Consider the following 19,971-nt stretch of genomic DNA (forward strand, 5'->3'; position numbering starts at 1 on the left):
TGTTGGGGATGTTGAAATGCCTATAGTTATCCTTGGGGACCCAGCCTACCCCTTAATGCCGTGTCTCATGAAGATGTACACAGGCAGCTTGGACAGTAGTCAGGAGCTGTTCAACTACAGGCTGAGCAAGTGCAGAATGGTGGTAAAATGTGCATTTGGACGTTTAAAAGCATGCTGGCGCAGTTTACTGACTCGGTTAGACCTCAGCGATATTCCCACTGTTATTACGGTTTGTTGTGCGCTCCACAATATCTGTGAGAGTAAGGGGGAGACGTTTATGGTGGGGTGGGCAGTTGAGGCAAATTAGAAGGCGGTTAGAAGAGCACAGAAGAGCGCGGTGCGCATCAGAGAAGCTTTGAAAACCAATTTCATGATTGGCCAGGCTACGGTGTGGAAGTTTTTGTTTCTACTTGATGAAACCCCCCACACCTTTGTTCACTCTACTTCCCTGTAAGCTAACCACCCTCCTCTCCTCCCTTTGATCACCGCTTGCAGAGGCAATAAAGTCATTGTTGCTTCACATTCATGCATTCTTTATTAATTCATCACACAAATAGGGGATAACTACCAACGTAGCCCAGGAGGGGTGGTGGAGGAGAGAAGCACCAGGAGGGGTGGTGGAGGAGAGAAGCACCAGGAGGGGTGGTGGAGGAGAGAAGGACAAGGCCACACAGCACTTTAAAAGTTTAAAACTTATTGAATGCCAGCCTTCTGTTGCTTGAGCAATCCTCTGGGGTGGAGTGGCTGGGTGGCCGGAGGGCCCCCCTGCGCCCCCCCCTCCCCCCCGTGTTCTTGGGCATCTGGGTGAGGAGGCCATGGAACTTGGGGAGGAGGGCGGTTGGTTACACAGGGGCTGTAGCAGTGGTCTGCGGTCTAGCTGCCTTTCCTGCAGCTCAACCATATGCTGGAGCACATCAGTTTGATCCTCCAGCAGCCTCAGCATTGAATCCTGCCTCCTCTCATCACGCTGCCGCCACCTTTCAGCTTCAGCCCTCTCCTCAGCCCGCCACTTACTCTCCTCCCGGTCATTTTGTGCTTTCCTGCACTCTGACGTTGTCTGCCTCCATGCATTTGTCTGTGCTCTGTCAGTGTGGGAGGACAGCATGAGCTCAGAGAACATTTCATCGCGAGTGCGTTTTTTTCGCCTTCTAATCTTCACTAGCCTCTGGGAAGGAGAAGATCCTGTGATCCTTGAAACACATGCAGATGGTAGAGAAAACAAAAGGGACAGTGGTATTTAAAAATACACATTTTATAGAACAATGGGTACATTCTTTCACGGTAAACTGTGGTGTTAACATTACACACAGTACATGTGCTTTCGTACCAAGGTCGCATTTTGCCTCCCCCCATCCCCATGGTTAACAGCGAGGAACATTTCTGTTCAGCCACAGGCAAACAGCCCAGCAGGAACGGGCACCTCTGAATGTCCCCTTAAGAAAAGCACCCTGTTTCAACCAGGTGACCATGAATGATATCACTCTCCTGAGGATGACACAGAGAGATAAAGAATGGATGTTTGAACGCCAGCAAACATACACTGCAATGCTTTGTTCTACAATGATTCCCGAGTACGTGCTACTGGCCTGGAGTGGTAAAGTGTCTTACCATGGTGGATGGAATAAGGCTGCCCTCCCCAGAAACCTTTTGCAAAGGCTTTGGGAGCACATCCAGGAGAGGCGCAAATGCCAGGGCAAATTAATTATTAAACATGCTTGCTTTTAAACCATGTATAGTATTTTAAAAGTTACACTCACCAGAGGTCCCTTCTCCACCTGGCGGGTCTGGGAGGCAGCCTTGGGTGGGTTCGGGGGGTACTGGCTCCAGGTCCAGGGTGAGAAACAGTTCCTGGCTGTCGGGAAAATCGGTTTCTCCGCTTGCTTGCTGTGAGCTATCTACAACCTCCTCCTCATCATCTTCCTCGTCCCCAAAATCTGGTTCTGCATTGCCTCCATCTCCATTGAAGGAGTCAAACAACACAACTAGGGTAGTGGTGGCTGAACCCCCTAAAATGGCTTGCAGCTCATCATAGAAGCGGCATGTTTGGGGCTCTGACCCAGAGCGGCCGTTCGCCTCTCTGGTTTTCTGGTAGGCTTGCCTCAGCTCCACACGGCACTGCTTCGGGTCCCTGTTATGGCCTCTGTCCTTCATGTCCTGGGAGATTTTGAGGAATGTTTTGGCATTTCGAAAACTGGAACGGAGTTCTGATCGGACGGATTCCTCTCCCCATACAGTGATCAGATCCCATACCTCCCGTTCAGTCCATGCTGGAGCTCTTTTGCAATTCTGGGACTCCATGGTCACCTCTGCTGATGAGCTCTTCACTCACCTGCAGCTTCCCATGCTGGCAAAAGAGGAAATGGAAATTCAAAAGTTCGCAGACCTTTTCCTGTCTACCTGGCCAGTGCATCTGAGTTGAGAGTGCTGTCCAGAGCGGTCACAATGGAGCACTCTGGGATAGCTTCCGGAGGCCAATACCATCTAATTGTGTCCACAGTACCCCAAATTCGACCCCGCAAGGCCGATTTCAGCGCTAATCCCCTTGTCAGGGGTGAAGTAAGGAAATCGATTTTAAGAGCCCTTTAAGTCGAAAAAAGGGCTTTGTCGTGTGGACGGGCGCAGGGTTAAATTGATTTAACGCTGCTAAATTCGACCTCAGCTCCTACTGTAGACCAGGGCTAAGGCATCAGAAACTAAAAATCAACCTGTTGCGCAATGGAATTTGAATTTTGTCCTCCAAGCTCTCACCAAGTCTTTTTCTGTGGGACACCTGCCTTTTCCTCATGATGAGAAAATTTCCCTTTTTTTCAGCAGTCACTTCAACTAGAAAAATACGTGAACAAAGGGACCCCTTTTATTAAAGACCTGTACTTGCAGGTTTTGCCAGAGATATTTGTGGTTTTTTGTCCCCAATAGAATATCTTTCTACTTTAACATGAGAACATACTGGTTCAGACCAGTGGTCCAGCTAGTCTGGTATCCTGTTTTCTGACAGTGGTCCTGCAAGATGTTCAGAGGGAATGAACAGAACAGAGCAATTATCAGGTGATCCATCCCTGGTCATCCAGTCCCATCTTCTGGCAGTCAGACGTTTAGGGACACCCAAAGCATGGGATTGCGTCCCTAATCATCTTGGCTAATAGCCACTGATAGACCTTTCCTCCATGAATTTATCCAATTCTTTTTTGAAGCCAGTTATACTTTTGGCCTTTGCAACGTCCCCTCATTGCGAGTTCCACAGATTGGCTTTATGTTTTGTGGAGAAGTACTTATGTTTCTTTTATGCCTGTTAATTTCTATGGGTGTGACTCCCGGTTCTTGTATTATGTGAAGGGTTAAATTCTGCTTCCCTATTCACTTTCTCCACACCATTCATGATTTTATAGACCTCTATGATATCCCCTCTTAGGCATTTCTTTTCAAAACTGAACAGTCCCAGTCTTTTGAATCTTTTCTCATATGGAAGCTGTTCCGTACCCCTAATCATTTTTGTTGCCCTTCTCAGTACTATTTTCCAATTTTAATGTCCATCTTTTGAGATGGAGTGACCAAAGAGCATGCATTATTCAAGGTATGGGCGTAGCATTTATTTAATTAGTGACCTTGATATTTTTCTTTCTTATTCTTCATATTCTGTTACTTTTTTTGACTGCTGCTGCACACTGAGCAGATGTTTTCAGAGAACTGTTGGCAATCACTCTTATCTATCTTGAGTGGTAACAGCTAATTTAGATCCCTTCATTTTGTATTTATAGTTGGGATTATGTTTTCCAATGTGCATTACTTTTGCATTTATCACCAATTAACTTCATCTGCCATTTTGTTGCCCCGTCACCCAATTTTGTGAGATCGCTTTGTAACTCTTTGTAATCAGATTTCGATTTTAACTACCTTGAGTAATTTAGTGTCATCTGCAAATGTTGCTACCTCACTGTTTACCCCTTTTTCCAGGTGATTTATGAATGTTGAACAGCACTTGTCCCAGTACGAATCCTTTGGGGACCCTGCTATTTAGTTCTCTCCACGGTGAAAACTGACCATTTGTTCCTACCCTTTGTTTCCTATCTTTTAACCTGTTGTTGATCCATTAGAGGGCCTTCCCTCTTACCCATGACTGCCTACTTTGCTAAGAGCCTTTGGTGAGGGACCTTGTCAAAGGCTTTCTGAAAGACCAAGTATACTGTATTTATTATATCACCCTGGTCCCCACATTTGACACCCTCAGAGAATTCTAATAGATTTGGCAAGGCATGATTTCCCTTTACGTGTTGACTCTTCCCCAGTATACTGTGTTAATCTGTTTCTGATCATTCTTTACTATAATTTCAAACAATTTGCCTGGGTACTGAAGTTTAGGCTTCCTGGCCTGTAGTTGCCAGGATCACCTTCGAAGCCTTTGTTAAAAATCGGCATTATGTTGACTAATCATCAGTCATCTGATTTAAGCAATAAGTAACATACCACAGTTAATAGTTCTGTGATTTCATATTTGAGTTACTCAGAACTCTTTTGTAAATAACGTCTGGTCCTGGTGACTTATTACTGTTTAATTTATCAGTTTATTCCAAAATCATCTTTATTGATACCTCAATCTTGGACAGTTCCTCAGATTTGTCACCTAAAAAAAGGTCTCAGGTGTGGGAACCTTCCTCACATCCTCTGCAGTGAAGACTGATGCAAAGAAATCATTTTGCTTCTCCTCAGCCTGTTTTCCTTGAGTGCTCCTTTAGCATCTCAATTATCCTGTGATTCCACCGGTAGTTTGGTGGGCTTCTTGCTTCTGATGCACTTAACCACTTTTGCTCTTAGTTTTTGTCTTTTGCTAGTTGGTCTTCATACTCTTACCTGCCTAATTATATTTTTACACTTGACTTGCCAGAGTTCGATCCTTTGTATTTTCCTCAGTAGGATTTGACTTTCAGTTTTTTAAAATGTCTTTATCTCTAGCCACCTCTTGTACTTTTTTTTTTGTTGTTGGTCGTCTTTCTGTGTTTTTCTTTTGCCGTGGGGGGGTGGGCAAACATATTGTGTGAGCCTCTATTATTGTGTTTTTCAGAAGTTTCCTTGCAGCTTGCAGGTATGTCACTCTTGTCTGTTCCTTTTAACTTCCATTTAAGCTTCTCTTCCTCCTCCCCACCCCCCATCTATATATCCTTTGGAAATACTAAGGGCCATAAAACTTTATTTGATCTTACTAAGGAATGACATAAAACTAATGTTCTTTTCATGGGCACAAAAACACTTTAAGGCTGATAAATGTATCTGTCAGGGACTCAATGCATGCTCAACTAGAAAAACAACCACTTCATAAGCAGAAGAAATAAGAGCTACTGTTGATGAGATCTGCAAGGCAGACACTTAGTTTTCAACAATTAATGCTTTCACCATTCATTGCAGAATTGTCATAGTGACCTCAACAGAAGTTGTGTTTATGCTACTCTTAATCTAAAATTAGAAATTCCTTTGTATATAGTTGTATAAAGCTTTTATCTATATTTTAATTGGTTTTTCTTTGTCCCACCCTGACTTTAATCTCTGGTTACTGTTTGCTACTTTCCAGAGTATGGAGACGCATGAAACATTTCCTTACCTGTAATTTTTATTTGTTATGGTTTTCCATTTTCTGATATGAAGATATCCACTTTGAAGATATCCTTTATTTTCTGGTGAAACATAGAACAAATGAATGCTTTTTCATCATACTCATAAACCATCATGTTCTGCAAATTTAATCTATGAATTTATCCATGCACGATTATTCTGGGACCCTAGATACCAATTTCTTCCGAATACTGTCATTCTAATTCAGAATGGCATTTGGAAGTTTTTGTTCTGAGAAGGGTGCTTGAGATATGGTGTATCTCCAGCACTGGGCTTCTGGATCCTGGAAGTTGGAAGAGGAGGTATGAGTAGACATAATTAGATGAAATTGTGAAAAGGAAGATTTGGGCTAGAAGGAACAGCTTCCCAATAATTAAAATGTGTTAGATTATGGAATAGTCTCCTTCAGAAAGTGGAATTGGTGGAAATGCCATCAGTTCCGACTTTGAAAAATAGACAACAGAACGCTAGAGAATGTATAGTACGGGAACAGTCCTACACTGGCAAGAAGATGGATTTGATGATCTAACAGGTCTTTTCCACCTCTAATGTATATGATTCTATGATACGGAGATTTTGCACTTTAAAATTATCTTGTATTAAGATCACTGCATATTTCAAGGATACAAGTAGGCTAATAGTTTCTCTATTATGTGAATAGTTGACATTTTGCTACTGTGCTTGAAAATTGAGTTTACATGATCGATTTGACCCTCAGGACAGAGAAGAATTGGGTAAGAGTGGTTGACTAGGTATATAGCAGACTGTGCACATGCACCTTCTCTTCAACCAAAGACCTTATTTAGACAGATTAGTACCAAGTATGTGAATCAAAACTGTGGAGTTCTCCAAAAAGTAAATGAGATGCATATGCCACAACTGGTAAAAGAGCTAAGCAGCTAGAGGCACAAAAGCTTCTCTTTAAACACTGATTTCTCCAAAACCACATGGAATGATTACTAAAATGTCTGTGGCCATATTAAAACTTAAGTTCTGAGCTATAAAACACTAAGCACATTTTAGTGATTGTGGTGGTGTTGATGTGTTAAAGTATCTGGTTTTTTAACCTGCCAAAATAAACTTATTAGTTAAAATCACTCTTAATCATTGGGAGATTTTCTTTCATACTTTTAGGTGATTTATTTGGTTAATCATTTTAGCTCTTATCTTTGTAATTTTACTGAATTCCTAAAAACATTTACACATGCAAACACTGAACAAATGTTGTGGCTGTGACACAAACTGACAGAAAAAAGAAAATGTATAGTTAAGGGGGAAATAGCTCCTACATCTTCCAAAGTTAGACATAATAGTAAGATTCTAAGTTCCAGGGGTGGTGCAGGAAAAAATGCAGGTGAACAGTTATTCTGTAATTTGTTGCATACATTTGCAACGATTTTGCAGTGCAATTAACACTATAAACTAAATAATAGAAACTTACTGTAATTTAATTTATATTTCTAAAGAAAGACCTCAAACAGTACTTAGTAAATTAAAATGTTGGTATGATTTTAGTTCAAAACAAATGTAAGCTCTTGAGTATTATGTTCACATGTAGCATTTATTCTGAAGCATCAAACAGTTAAAGTAATGCTAACGTTTCTAACATCTGTGCAGGATTCTCTATCTGAAGTTGAAGAGAAATATAAGAAAGCTATGGTTTCCAATGCTCAGCTAGATAATGAGAAAAACAATTTGATTTATCAAGTGGATACGCTAAAGGATGTCATTGAGGAGAGGGAAGAGCAGATGGCAGAGTTCTATAGGGAAAATGAAGAGAAGTCAAAGGTACTGATATTTTGTGTATTAAACTGTATTATACAAGACTGAATTTTTAATGAAAATAGAGCCTTATGGTCAGTAGCTACCTTGAATAGCGAGGTTATATTTTAATCAGATATGACAGAGAAGCCATATCATGATTGAAAATTATTAAGACCCGGAATGTTCTGTTGAAGTAAGTGTAAGAGTGTGTGTGTGTGTTGGGAGGGAATCATGATTTTGTCAGTCACTTAGATTTCTCCTTTTCACAAAGGTCCAGGCCCCAAATTTTTCAACACCAGCTAGAAAATATAATACAAAAAGAGCATTGTGCAGATTCAATAATCTGGTGAGCTTCTCACCAGCTCATTGCACTTACACCTTGTTGGTGGGTTGCCCACATTCCCAGCTAGTAGGTTTAGTGGTTTAGATACTTAGTGTCTGGAAAACTATTCAAACCCTGAACCTGTATATTCTAACTGTTAAGGAGTCTGAACTGCGGCAGGAAATCATTGCTAAGACTATTATTTACTGATGTTCATGTTTATTTTAATTTATATTGAAAATGTATGTGTCCAACCCTCAACAAAGCATGTGCTGCTTAACTGATATTTGTTTAATATAGGAATTGGAAAGGCAGAAACACACGTGCAGTATTCTACAGCATAAGATGGATGAACTTAAAGAGGGCCTTCGTCAGAGAGATGAACTAATAGAGGTTTGTACACATTCAGTGTCAGTCATATGGCTGTACTAACGGAAATATGTGAGGGAGAAAGTAAATAAGGAAGTGGTGTTTACGCCTTCTCATAACACAAGAACTAGGGGTCACCAAATGAAATTAATAGGTAGCATATTTAAAACAAACAAAAGGAAGTATTTCTTCACACCACGCACGGTCAACCTGTGGAACTCTTTGCCAGAGGATGCTCTGAAGGCCAAGACTATAACAGGGTTCAAAAAAGAACTAGAAAAATTCATGGAGGCTAGGTCCATCAATGGCTATTAGCCAGGATGGGCAGGGATGGTGTCCTGAGCCTCTGTTTGCCAGAAACTGGGAATGGGTGACAGAGAGTGGATCACTTGATGATTACCTATTCCGTCCATTCCCTCTGGGGCACCTGGAAGATGGGATACTGGGCTAGTTGAGCTGCCAAACTCAGACTCTGCACCAAGTACGGCAGCATTGGTGCATAGTGCACCGGCCTCCTGGTGCCGGTCCCAGTCCCCTGTACCAGCTTCGAAGCAAAAGAAGCACCTGGGGAGAGGCGTTCCCTGACCTTCTGTATGGCAAAGGGAAAGTCTGGAGAGGATAGGCCCTTGCGAGGCAGTAAGTCTCTAGAGCCCAGCCAGGCACTGACATTGCCAGCTAGACCAACGAGCCCTCCTAGGGACCAACTGCCCACCCCAGGTAATGGCAGAGATCCCCTGCACCTGGAAGTCCTGTCCACACTGGAGGCCTTCCAGGCTGCAAAAGACATTTGTCTTTACTGGTGTCCCTGATGCCTTGCCAAGACGTGGCCATCTCCAGGGGGAAGCCAGCACTAGGTCCTGAACCACAGTTCCTGTCGGTGCGGCATTGGTCCCTAGAACCGCGACGGTCGACGTCAAAGCGACAATTCCCAGCGAGGCGCTTCTGACCTGCCCAGACCAACTGAAGTTCCTGGCCCTATTCGCGGGACTCTAAGCAACAGTTCCCCATGGGATGGCACCAATGGCAGATACAGGGCCACAATGCACCACTGGTTCTCAGAATGACACTGGTCTCTGGACAGGAAATATCACTCCCTGGGGCAAAGGACCCCACTGGAGTTACGGTGTGGCCGATTCCTGGTGCTGAGGCATAGATCACCAAACCACGCGGCACCCATCACCTGGGTCGACTCAGCACTCCTCATCATCCTGCTCTTGATCATCTGACTCAGTACTGACACAGATCTCTAGGTGTCAATTGCTGGATGCCTGTTGCCGATCCACTGAGCTCCGCCACCAGCTCGGACCCAGAGCTTCAGTACCAATCCCCCTGCCACAAGCATCACGGAAGTAGGCAGGAAGAGGACTTTGAGGCCACGTCGGCACTGCGGTGGTCCCCGAGACAAGACTGTTTCTTCTCCTCCTCTTTGGAGGTACTGGGTCCCTCGGGCCGGATATCCTCAGCCAAGCCTGGGGAGGTTCCCCCAGGGCCGCCAGCTGATGCATGGCCCAGGGCCAATGTGCCCCACCCCATGGCAATTCTGGAATCCATGGGGTTTTCCCAGGGACCCTCATGCAACGCTCTCTATCAGGGGTGTCAGAGAGAAGGTCAGCTACTGTTTCCTGCCTGCTCCTGGATTTGGACGCAGGGTCTGAGCAAGGTGCCCCCGGGCCTCCGACAGCCACAGTGGAGGTCACCTCTCCTCCCACCCTCGCCAGATGAGGCAGTGGTGGGACTATCACAGATAGTGCCACAGGACAATGCCAGGGCACACCAGGAGCTGCTAAAGAAGGTGGCAGCGAGCCTGGGGTTAGAGGCAGAGGAGTTGGCAGAACCCACTGATGGCCTGTTTGATATCTTGACTGTGGTGGCCCTGTCCAGAGTGGCACTCCCTTTGTATGATGGAGTGGTAAAGCTTGTAAAAGCTTGGTGGCAAATCCTATCTTCCCTCCCAGCCATCTCCAAGCGGGTGGACAGGAAGTAATATGTCCCCAGGAAGCGGTTCAAATATTGTACTCCAACCCAGCCCCGAACTCCCTAGTGGTCTTGGCGGCCAATGAAAAAGATTGATAAGGGCAACCAGGCCCAGCTCCCAAAAATAAGGACAGCAAGAGGCTTTAGCTATTTGGGAGAAAGGTTTACTTGTCTGCCAGCCTCCAACTCTGAATGGCAAACCATCAGGCTCTACTCAGGAGGTATGATTTTAATGTTTGGCAGTCAATCTTCAAATTTGCAGACTCATTGCCTGAGGAGTCCAAACTAGAGCCCCTTGCCATCCTTGGTGAGGGGAAAATGGTGGCAAGGGCTTCCCTCCAGGCTGCCTCTGATGTGGCGGATTCGGCCGCAGCAATGAGGTGGGCATCGTGACTGATGTCCTCTGGGTTGGTGACAGAGGCCCAGCTTTCGCTCCAAGACCTCCCTTTTGGCAGCCTGGCTCTATTCGTGGAACAGACAGACACAAAATTACATGGGCTTAAGGACTCTAGGGCTACCCTATACTTCCTAGGCCTCTACACACCGGCCCCCGCTAGAAAGAGGTTCAAACCTCAACAACATCATAGACCAAGCAGTCAAGCCAGACCAGAGCCCTATCACAAGAAGGGCAAGGCCAACAATTCAGCTCTACCTCCCAGTTGGGCTCTTCCCGCTACCCCTAGGGTAACAATCGGGTGTTTTGAGGGTGCGCTCAAGGATGATATCCCAGTCTACAGACAGATCCTAACCTCCTTTTGTTTTTCAACCACCTTCCTTCCTCCCTCCCTCCCCGCTTGAGCTGCAATAACAATGGACCGCTGGGTCCTCAGGACTGTGGCAGTGGGGTACATCCTACAGTTTATTGAAAATCCCTCCCTCCCACCCCCTCTTCCCCATCCCTCTTCATGGACCCTTCTCAGGAGTGACTTCTTGCCCAAGAGGTACAAGCTCTCCTGCAAGTCGGGACCATAGAGGAAGTCCCCACACTTCAGAAAGGGAAAGCGTTTTATTCCTGGTATTTTCTCATTCCAAAGGCCCAGGGTGGTCTCTGCCCTCTTTTGGACCTGCAAGGCCTCAACAAGTATCTTAAGAAGTTGAAGTTTCGCATGGTCTCCCAGGCCTCCATCATTCCTTCTCTGGATCCAGGAGATTGGTATGTCGTCCTCGATTTGAAGGACGCCTACTTTCACATATCAATATTCCACGGCAGCCACCCTGGTCACCCACCCCAAAGACCTACTCTGCTGGCAGTGCCCCTTATACGACAGCATATGTGCGCCACTCCAAAGGGCACCAAAGCCGGTCCCCTATGCATACCACTGAGGGAAAAACTTCTGTCACCGGTGCATGTGGCGAGCACACACACCTACAATGGAATGGACATGAGCAACACCTCTCGAAGAACACTGTAACTGTCTTTTTCTCAACATGTAGTAGACTAAGCACCGAGAGCAAGGATCTCCTGCATATTCTAATCCTGATTCTGACACTTACTCCCTCTGTGGCCTTAGCTGGGTCACTGAACCTTTCTGGTAGAGCTTTTTTATCTGGAATACTTAACTGCCTCACAGGGTATGGATTATTACTTTTGTAAAGTGCAAGAGCATATAAATGCTTATATTCATCAGATCCACATGGACACTTCACAAAATGGGGGCCAAAGGGCACCCGCACTTGCAGCTTATTTAGACAGTTATTCATTGCAATACTTTTCTAAATGTTGGCATTATGCACATAACCCAACACCACCAGTGGGGTTCTCTTGATCAGAAGGAAGTTGGTTTTGGCACAGACACCTCCTCCATTCACAGATGCAAAATGAGTTGATTTGTTGGGATACCAAAGAATTCTCTCTAATCATCCCCAAAATCCTCAGGCTAGCCCCATATAGAGGGGCATGATTATAACAGATTGGGATCAGTTATATTTTGAGGGCCTAAGAAAAATTTTAGTAGACCCACCAAAAATGCTAAGGCCACCTCTGACCACAGTAGTGCATTACTTAGAATTAGTTGACAAGCATTTCATTGCTGGATGCTTTATTTTGTCTAAATACACAATTCCTTCTTTCTTTCTTCCTTTCCTTCTTTCTATTTGTTTTCCATTTTATAACAGGAGGTGATAAACCTAATATTCTGTCAACACACACAAGTGTAAAAGTTAGAAAAGGTTCTTTGAGTTACAGAAGTACTTTTTGCAACATTTCTTACAGATCACTTTAGAAATTGTGGTTTTGTTTTCTTGGGCATTAATGTCTAATATGTTTACTGTGTTACTACATATTTTGTAATATAATGGTTTTCAACCTGTGGTCCACAGAACCCTGGGGGTCTGCAGACTGTCTAAGATTTCCAAAGTGGTCCACATCTCCATTTGAAATATTTTAGGGGTCCACAAATGAAAAAAGGTTGAAAACCACTGTTGTAATACAAATACCTCGAGCTGAAATTGAAATGTTTACACTAGTTCATGTATTGCCTTCAACACTTCAGCGTTTTGGTTAACTTTCTAAGTTTACTGGGCCAAAAATAACCCCTAAATATTGCAGTGTGACTGTGCTAAAAAAGATTCAGTACACTTATCCATAGTCTGAGATACTATGTCCTAGAGTTTCCATGTTTTGAAAGCAGAATACATAAATAATGCACCTTTTCAAAGGAACGTGCTCTTTCTTCCTGATCATCCTGTTTGTATTCTGTTTGCTGCATACCCGACCACCGACTTGGGATGAATTACATTTTCCCAAATATATTACAACCAAAATACACTTGTTTTGCACTGGTACAGATGTTGTTCTCAACTTTCTATAGCTAGCATCCAATACATTGCAAACATTTTGATATCGGACAATTGTAATGTTTATACCTTTTTCTGTTACAGTAAATGAGGTTGCAAGGGTAAGTCAGTGGCTAGGAAATGTAAAAGTCAGTGTTTTAACTTTTTTCTAATATCTTGCATCAATGCTATATTTTAATTAAATTTAATTTTGTGGCATTGAACTTTAGCGTATTGCATTTGTCATAATTTATAAGAATTAACATAAAAAGGGGTTACATTAATTTATGCCTAGGCCTGTGGTTCCAGTCTCGTCTTTAATAGCTGAATAACTTTTCAGTCCATAGTGAAAGGAACTTTTAAAAAAGGTCACGTCCATGTGATACTTGACACACTCTGCTGAAGAGCTATCATGAAGGTATTTTTTTCTCTAGAAAGGATATTACTTCCAAATTATGTGGAAACTATCATGGAAATGCACAGATACAGCTGATAACGTTATCAAAAAGTTTTTATATAGTGCCTACTCCATATAACATTAGTGTATAAAAAAAGTTAGTTACATTACAATATCCTTGTGTGATTGAAAAAGGAAGGTGTCATATTAACCTAAGATGCCATCTATGTTTTTAAACTCTCATCCTTACAGACTCTTTGATTGATTTTATACTATTTAGTTTCCTTTATCTGTTTGTTTCCTTTACTAGTCTGTCTTTTTCCTCTTTTATTCTTTCCCTCCTCCCATTTACTGCAGGAGAATCAACGCATGCAGCAGAAAATAGACTCCATAACCAGAGAGGTGTTTGACCTCCAGGAGACAATTAATTGGAAAGATAAAAAAATTGGGGTATGAAACTAATATGGGGGGAAAAGGGATCATTGATTTAGAAATAGACTGGTATTGTTAGAGGATTCTGGACAGTCCAAAGAAATGAAGGCCATGTACATTTTAGCCATTTAAACACAGTTGCAATCTGATATTTGTAACATAGGCTTCCCCACTGGAACAAAGAAATGAGCTTCACTTCATATTACTGAATTTCACTTACATATACAGTGGGTGAAAGGGATAAATTACAATTTTATCCTTCCAAGAAATTGGTTAAGAGCGTAGGCTTGGCCATACTAAGATAAAAACGTAGGATCCATCTAGTCAGTTGTCATACATCTAGCAGGAGCCAGTGCCTAATACTTCAAGCAGAAAATGAAAAATATATAACCACCTATTCAGTTCTGAAAATATGGCTTACTACACTCATTTTGGATGCTGAATTTACTGCATTATATATGCATTAAGCAACTTGTTACACATTTTATATTAAGCAAGGAGAAATCTAAGCGCTCATAATACTTCTATACGTGTTAGCCATCTATTCCAAAAAGTAGTGTTTTATTTGATTTTTAAATAAAATGACTCTTATAAAATCATATTTTTTTCAAGAAGTCTAGCTATATGTCATACCCACATCTCAGGATTGGTTTTGTGGCCATGTGCCTCACAATACATCAGAAGCATGCAGGTGTTTAATGTGATTACATACCATGTGTCTGTCATTCACTTAAGCAGTCCAGGGTTTTCACTTTGAAAGCACTGTGAAGAATAAAAGATTAAACAAAATATACTATAGCTTAAATGCTGTAAAGCTTATTACAAACAAAAGAGGAAAGAAGACTGAGTAGCTTGAAGGGCCTAAATAATATGGTGATTGGTATTATATAAAATAGAACTGTTTTAATTAAACTTATTAAATAGAAGACTTCAGTTTGTCATGCATACAGTCCCTTAACTTTTAAGAATATTTTTTTTACCTGTAGCCAGGGCTTGAAAAAGCTACCATTTCATGGCAAATATTAAACTTGCCTACATGGAGGTAGAGACCAGTGACATCAACTTCTACAGAATCTAAACCGTAACTTTTTTAAAAACAGAGTTTTTAGCCTTTGTGTCTCATAAAATTGAAGTCCAACCCCACCCTACCACTTGTAAAGGAGAACGAACATTCTTCCTCTCTGTTTGCCTCCCCTATGATCCTATAGCCCTTTATTTTCCATGACTTCATCTTTGTCTCAGCTTTTATTTTTTGTCATCTTCCCTGATGATAAGCTCCAGTGGATTTGTCAAGACTGGTCAATTTTCACTGTATCCCATCTTAAGGACTCCTTTGAGCAGCTGTACAATACACTATATTTTGTAAGTTGTTAGAATTTTATTCTGGTTCTAAGAAGTTGTTTGCAAAGATGATGCAAACCAGAAATCTGGTTCACAAGCAGGATAGAAACAGCATGTCAGTTTCAAGTCTATTTTTCAAAGTTCTCTCAAATTCTCAGACACATTCAGATAGGATTGAAACTCAATATGTCAGTTTGACGGCTGAGGTACTATTTATCTAGTCATTTATTCAGGGTCTCCTGAGATAAGTCTCCTCCCTGCCCTCCCTGCTCCCCCCAATAAATTGCTTTTACTTTTCAGAGCGCTTCAAAGTGTACCTGCATAGACAGACTGCCTTGAAAATAGCTATGCCAAATCAGGGTCTGGGATAGACTTTGTGGGGCAAATTTTGGGATATTTGGTCAAAGGAATTCTGAGTCAAAGTTTCCTCCTCCCAAGTGACCTACTTTTACTTAATAAATTGCTCTACAATGCACTTGCAGAGCTCAGTTGTCCTGAAAAACATTTTGACAGTAAGAGGGACTGGAAATAGTAGTTTTGCAAATTTGGTGTTATATGGTCAGGGGGTGAGGTGAAATACAACCAACCCTACCTCTGTTACTAAAGGTTTTGGTAGTGAATATTCCCAGTTTTTATTGCCAACCCCACGGGGTAGCAGGGAAGCAGAGTTATGGTTGTGTGCCTGTGTTGTGTGAGCAGTGTAACAGAACTCTCTTTCAACATTTGTGTTTTTGGCTTTTTTTTCCTTGCAATGATAACCTCCTTATACCATGTGTGCAAGGAAACCTTAACTCTGCATTTCCTGTTTTTGTCAGTTATTTGGGTTTTGGGAATTAAACTCTCATGTTCTGTAAGCTACAAGGAGTCCTGGAAAGTGCAGAGTGCCTACAACCCTAACTCCATGTTGAGGGACTCTTTTACATGTGAATAACTAAATTGAGATATGTAACAAGGTATGTTTAAAAATATATATTAAATAGCAATTTGATAATTTTACAGTTTAGTAGCATACACAATAAACGTTGTTTATTCCTTTAAAATGCAAGGATTGTAGCTTTGAGTGCATGCAGTGGCACTTGGCACTCTAGCTAGTAGGCATCAGGTCAACTTTTCAAGCCCTAATTAAAGCATTTATGGAGTTTAAAAAATAAGGGGCTTGACTTTAAGTTTATAATTTTAGTTGTAGAAATCTAGTGTGTCTGAGGAAACAGTAGATAAGTAATAAAATGATTTTTCTTAAAATATTCTATATCCATCAGAGGGTAGCTGCTAGACTACTCCTATATTTTTAGTATGCAGTGCTTAAAATTAATTTTTCCATCTATGAAATCCAGTTCAGCTGCATGTTTCATTTATTCCTGTTGAAATAAATAAATGAACAGCATAGTGCATTGAAAAATATTGCTTTCCCTAGAAACTATCAATAATAATTTAAAGTAAAACATCCAATAGAACATCAGAGTTACGAACACCAGAGTTAAACTGACCAGTCAACCACACCTCATTTGGAACTGGAAGTACACAGATCAGGCAGCAGCGAAGATCTCCTACAGTAATACAGTACTGTGTTAAACGTAAACTACTAAAAAAATAAAGGGAAGGCAGCATTTTTCTTCTAGATAGTAAAGTTTCAAAGCTGTATTAAGTCAATGTTGAGTTGTAAACTTTTGAAAGAACCACCGTAATGTTTTCGTCAGAGTTATGAACATTTCAGAGTTGTGAACAACCTCCATTCCTGAGGTGCTTGTAACTTTGAGGTTCTATTGTAGTAAATTTGAGAAGTGAAGAAAATACAATGTGAAGCTATTTACCTTCATTTCTTCCTTTATATCAGTCTATTCCTAAAGATTCATGCATGACATAACATTTGTTAGATGAGTTTTCTTGGCAAATGTGTGTTTACATTTGTGCAGTTCTCTCTTATTTGGGATTATTTATAATGCAGTTGTCGCATAGTCAAGATTATTCATAGTGCATGTAGTAATTAATTTAAATGGAATATTGGAGTGCTGCCTAATTGGCCTAAAATGTCTGTGTTAACTCTGGGTAACATAGTTGCCACATAGCTGTATGAGATTGTTGTGACCCCTTTTGTGTTAATGTAGTGTCGTTAGTGCCAGTTTTTCTTAGTTTTGTGTTTCTAAAAACGTTTGTTGGTAACCAAATGGCTAAAATATTTATGCAAGTAACAGAGAAGCAGATAAGAAGAAATGAATAAAAGGAACTAACATATACAGACTTTGATTGTAAGATTTCTACTCTGTGCTCCTGTAGAAGTCAGAGTAGTTAGTGTAATGGATGTGGTATTCTACAGTCTCTACTAATTAAATCCCCGAGTATTTTGGCCTGTGAGAAGGATGTGGAGTCTTGACTGTTCAGTAGTAGTGCGGTGGCTTGTTGAGTGGCTGGATGCAATTGTTAGTAAATATATATTTGGACTGAAATAGATGTTTCTCTTAAAGCCAGAGGCAGGTATTTATTAAACTTAACCAAAGCGTTTGTCAAAATACCTCATCACAAAGCTGTTCCCACTATGAGGGTTTTCTAGGATAGTTCAGCTAGACACAAATACTATGCAGAAAAGTCCGTGCAGAGATTGCCTTAAAATGGACACATTTGGAAGGACTGTATTAATTTTGGTAAACAATGTAATGAATCAAATGGTTGGATTGTATAGAGTCTGCCAAGCCTACTGTAGGTAAAGATTGTTTCAAGACCAGCATGCGGCACTGAGGCAAACATATGACTGCAAAAGTTAGCTATTGAAGTTGCACATAATATTTTATATTCCCCTTCTCCTTTCTTTACTTTTATTCAGCTGCTTGCCTTATTGTATAAAATCTCTCTGCTGCCTATCATATTGCTCTCTCTCTGTGCCATTCTTTTTCTTGCTATCTGCCTGTACCCAGGCTCTAGAAAGACAGAAAGAGTACTTTGACTCCATTAAGCATGAGCGAGATGAGCTCAGAGATGAGTTGGCTGACCTGAAGGAAGCAATGAAGACAGGACAGGTATGTCAGTAGCAGTAGTATACAGTAATACAAATACAGAAATGGGGGATCAACCATAGTCAACACAAAACAGAAAGCAGTATGTTACTACTCCAGTACATCCCAAGAAAGGTTTGATTCTGGTAATGATATAAGTAATGCTGCTTGGTCCAAATATGGACCAAAACCCCCAATCCTCACATAAGTTAAATGGAACATTTCCATTTGGTTTAACTGTTTCAGTCAAGTTGAAAACCTTCTGAAAATGTAAAATGTAATTGGATAGAAAAGGTTTCTTTTGTATGAGTGAAATTCCTTTTATTTTTTCAGAAACACGGGTTAGTTATAATCCCAGATGGTACTCCAAATGGTGATGTAAACCATGAACCAGTGGTTGGTACAATAGCAGTTGTATCGCAGGAAGCTGCTCAAGTCTTGGAATCTGCAGGAGAAGGACCACTAGGTAAAAATATACTAAATACATGTTGTCTTTCAAAGATTTTACTGGATTTTTTGTTTTCCCCCAGTGTTCACATCCAAAATTGTGACTTTAGAGCTACACAAAGATATTTCCGTTACTTATGAAATGTGCCATTGCCAAGCTGAATGCCTGTGTCTAACCTAACAGCATATTTGTTTGTTGGTGCGATGAGGGCATCTGCAGTTGGTTAATTCTCATGGTCCAGTCTCCATTTTATTGTTTTTGAGGTAACTTTAGAGTGAGCTAAGAAAACTAGGAAATAGTTGGATAAAAATGCAGAATTAGTAAAGTGTTTTGATTAACACTTATTTTCTTTGTTAAGAAATAAATGTTTCTTTAAAAACATGAACTATTTAAAGAGCCCATTTGTGAAAAGTCCTGTATACAAGAAATAGGAGTGTATATTGTGTCTTCTCATTTCCTTTGAAATACTTTTTGTATTCATGCAAATTGATGGTATCTCTTAATTGCTTAGAATAGAAAGGTTTGCTCTAGTTCCAGTTAGCACAGTCAAACTACTATGTGGACAAAATTAGGGTTCTGTTCCCAGGCTCCTAGTTAATTTTGTTTTCCTAGCTAAACTGCACAAATTATTGTTTTTTGTTTTGTTTTTTCATTACTTAGTACACAAGGAAACATCCTTGTATGTTGGTACACATAGTATACGAATTTAAATGGAAGACTGCATGTTTTTTGTTTTAAACCATTTATTTAATAAATAGTCCTGATATTGCCCAGTCATGTTGAAATGGACAGAAAGAATTGTTAATACTCATATTTGGTGGTTCTGATGCACTATTGCTTTGTTTACATTATTTTTAAAAATAATTCTCTAAGAAACTGAGAACTTGTCAGACCTATTCTGATTTTACTACTGACTGAGTGGGAGGGTATGTTCAAGGGGTTAATGATCTTTTCTGGATGAGTTAATTTATTTTAGCTGCAGTTTAGGCTATTAGCCCAGCTACTGTTTGTATTCTAGTAACACAACATGATAGGTACTCTACAACATAGGGAGGCACAGTCCCTTCCCTGAAGAGCTTGCAATCTGAAAGATAAGACAGAAATAAAGGGTTGGGAAAAGGATGTTTACATACAGGTAAAATGGTTATAGCAGTAACTGGCCATGTCTTGAGTATTTTTACTAAAGTGAGTATTTTTAGGAAGTGGGAGATGGTTTGGTTTTGTTAAATGTATAAATTATCCCCAGTAGTCCCTCAACCATTCATTAACTACTAGGAATTGCCTTACTCAGATGTCTTTATTGCTGCTAAACTTTTTATATATTAAAAAGTAAAGAAAATACTTAGCTTTTTATATGTTACAAAGATATATTTGAACTGCATGTTGCTGTGAATATAGTGATGTGTTTGAAGTATTGATGTTTGCAACCATTTAGGCAAGTACAATAAACCATAGGAACTCAAATGGTCATTTTCAGCACATCATTAAATTCACAACTTTTGCTAAATTTGAAAAATATTTTTATTTTTAAGCTTAATGAAAATAAAACATTAAATTTTTG

General features: G+C 40.9%; 1 protein-coding gene across 3 annotated transcripts in view; it reads left to right on the forward strand.

Annotated features, from left to right (window-relative positions):
• The window catches only part of LRRFIP2 (LRR binding FLII interacting protein 2), a 137,861-nt gene that overhangs the window by 104,795 nt on the left and 13,095 nt on the right, over positions 1 to 19,971 (forward strand). For 2 of the 3 annotated variants that reach the window (XM_077811069.1, XM_077811070.1), the window contains 3 exons: positions 7,219 to 7,389; positions 7,988 to 8,080; positions 18,296 to 18,428. In XM_077811069.1, coding sequence (XP_077667195.1) covers positions 7,219 to 7,389; positions 7,988 to 8,080; positions 18,296 to 18,428 — 397 coding nt within the window. Of the gene's footprint in view, positions 1 to 7,218; positions 7,390 to 7,987; positions 8,081 to 13,559; positions 13,653 to 17,884; positions 17,987 to 18,295; positions 18,429 to 19,971 lie in introns of all 3 variants that reach the window. The other variant, XM_077811068.1, reaches the window with a different exon arrangement.

The sequence above is a fragment of the Eretmochelys imbricata genome, chromosome 2 (assembly GCF_965152235.1).
Source record: "Eretmochelys imbricata isolate rEreImb1 chromosome 2, rEreImb1.hap1, whole genome shotgun sequence".
Classification (NCBI taxonomy): domain Eukaryota; kingdom Metazoa; phylum Chordata; order Testudines; family Cheloniidae; genus Eretmochelys; species Eretmochelys imbricata.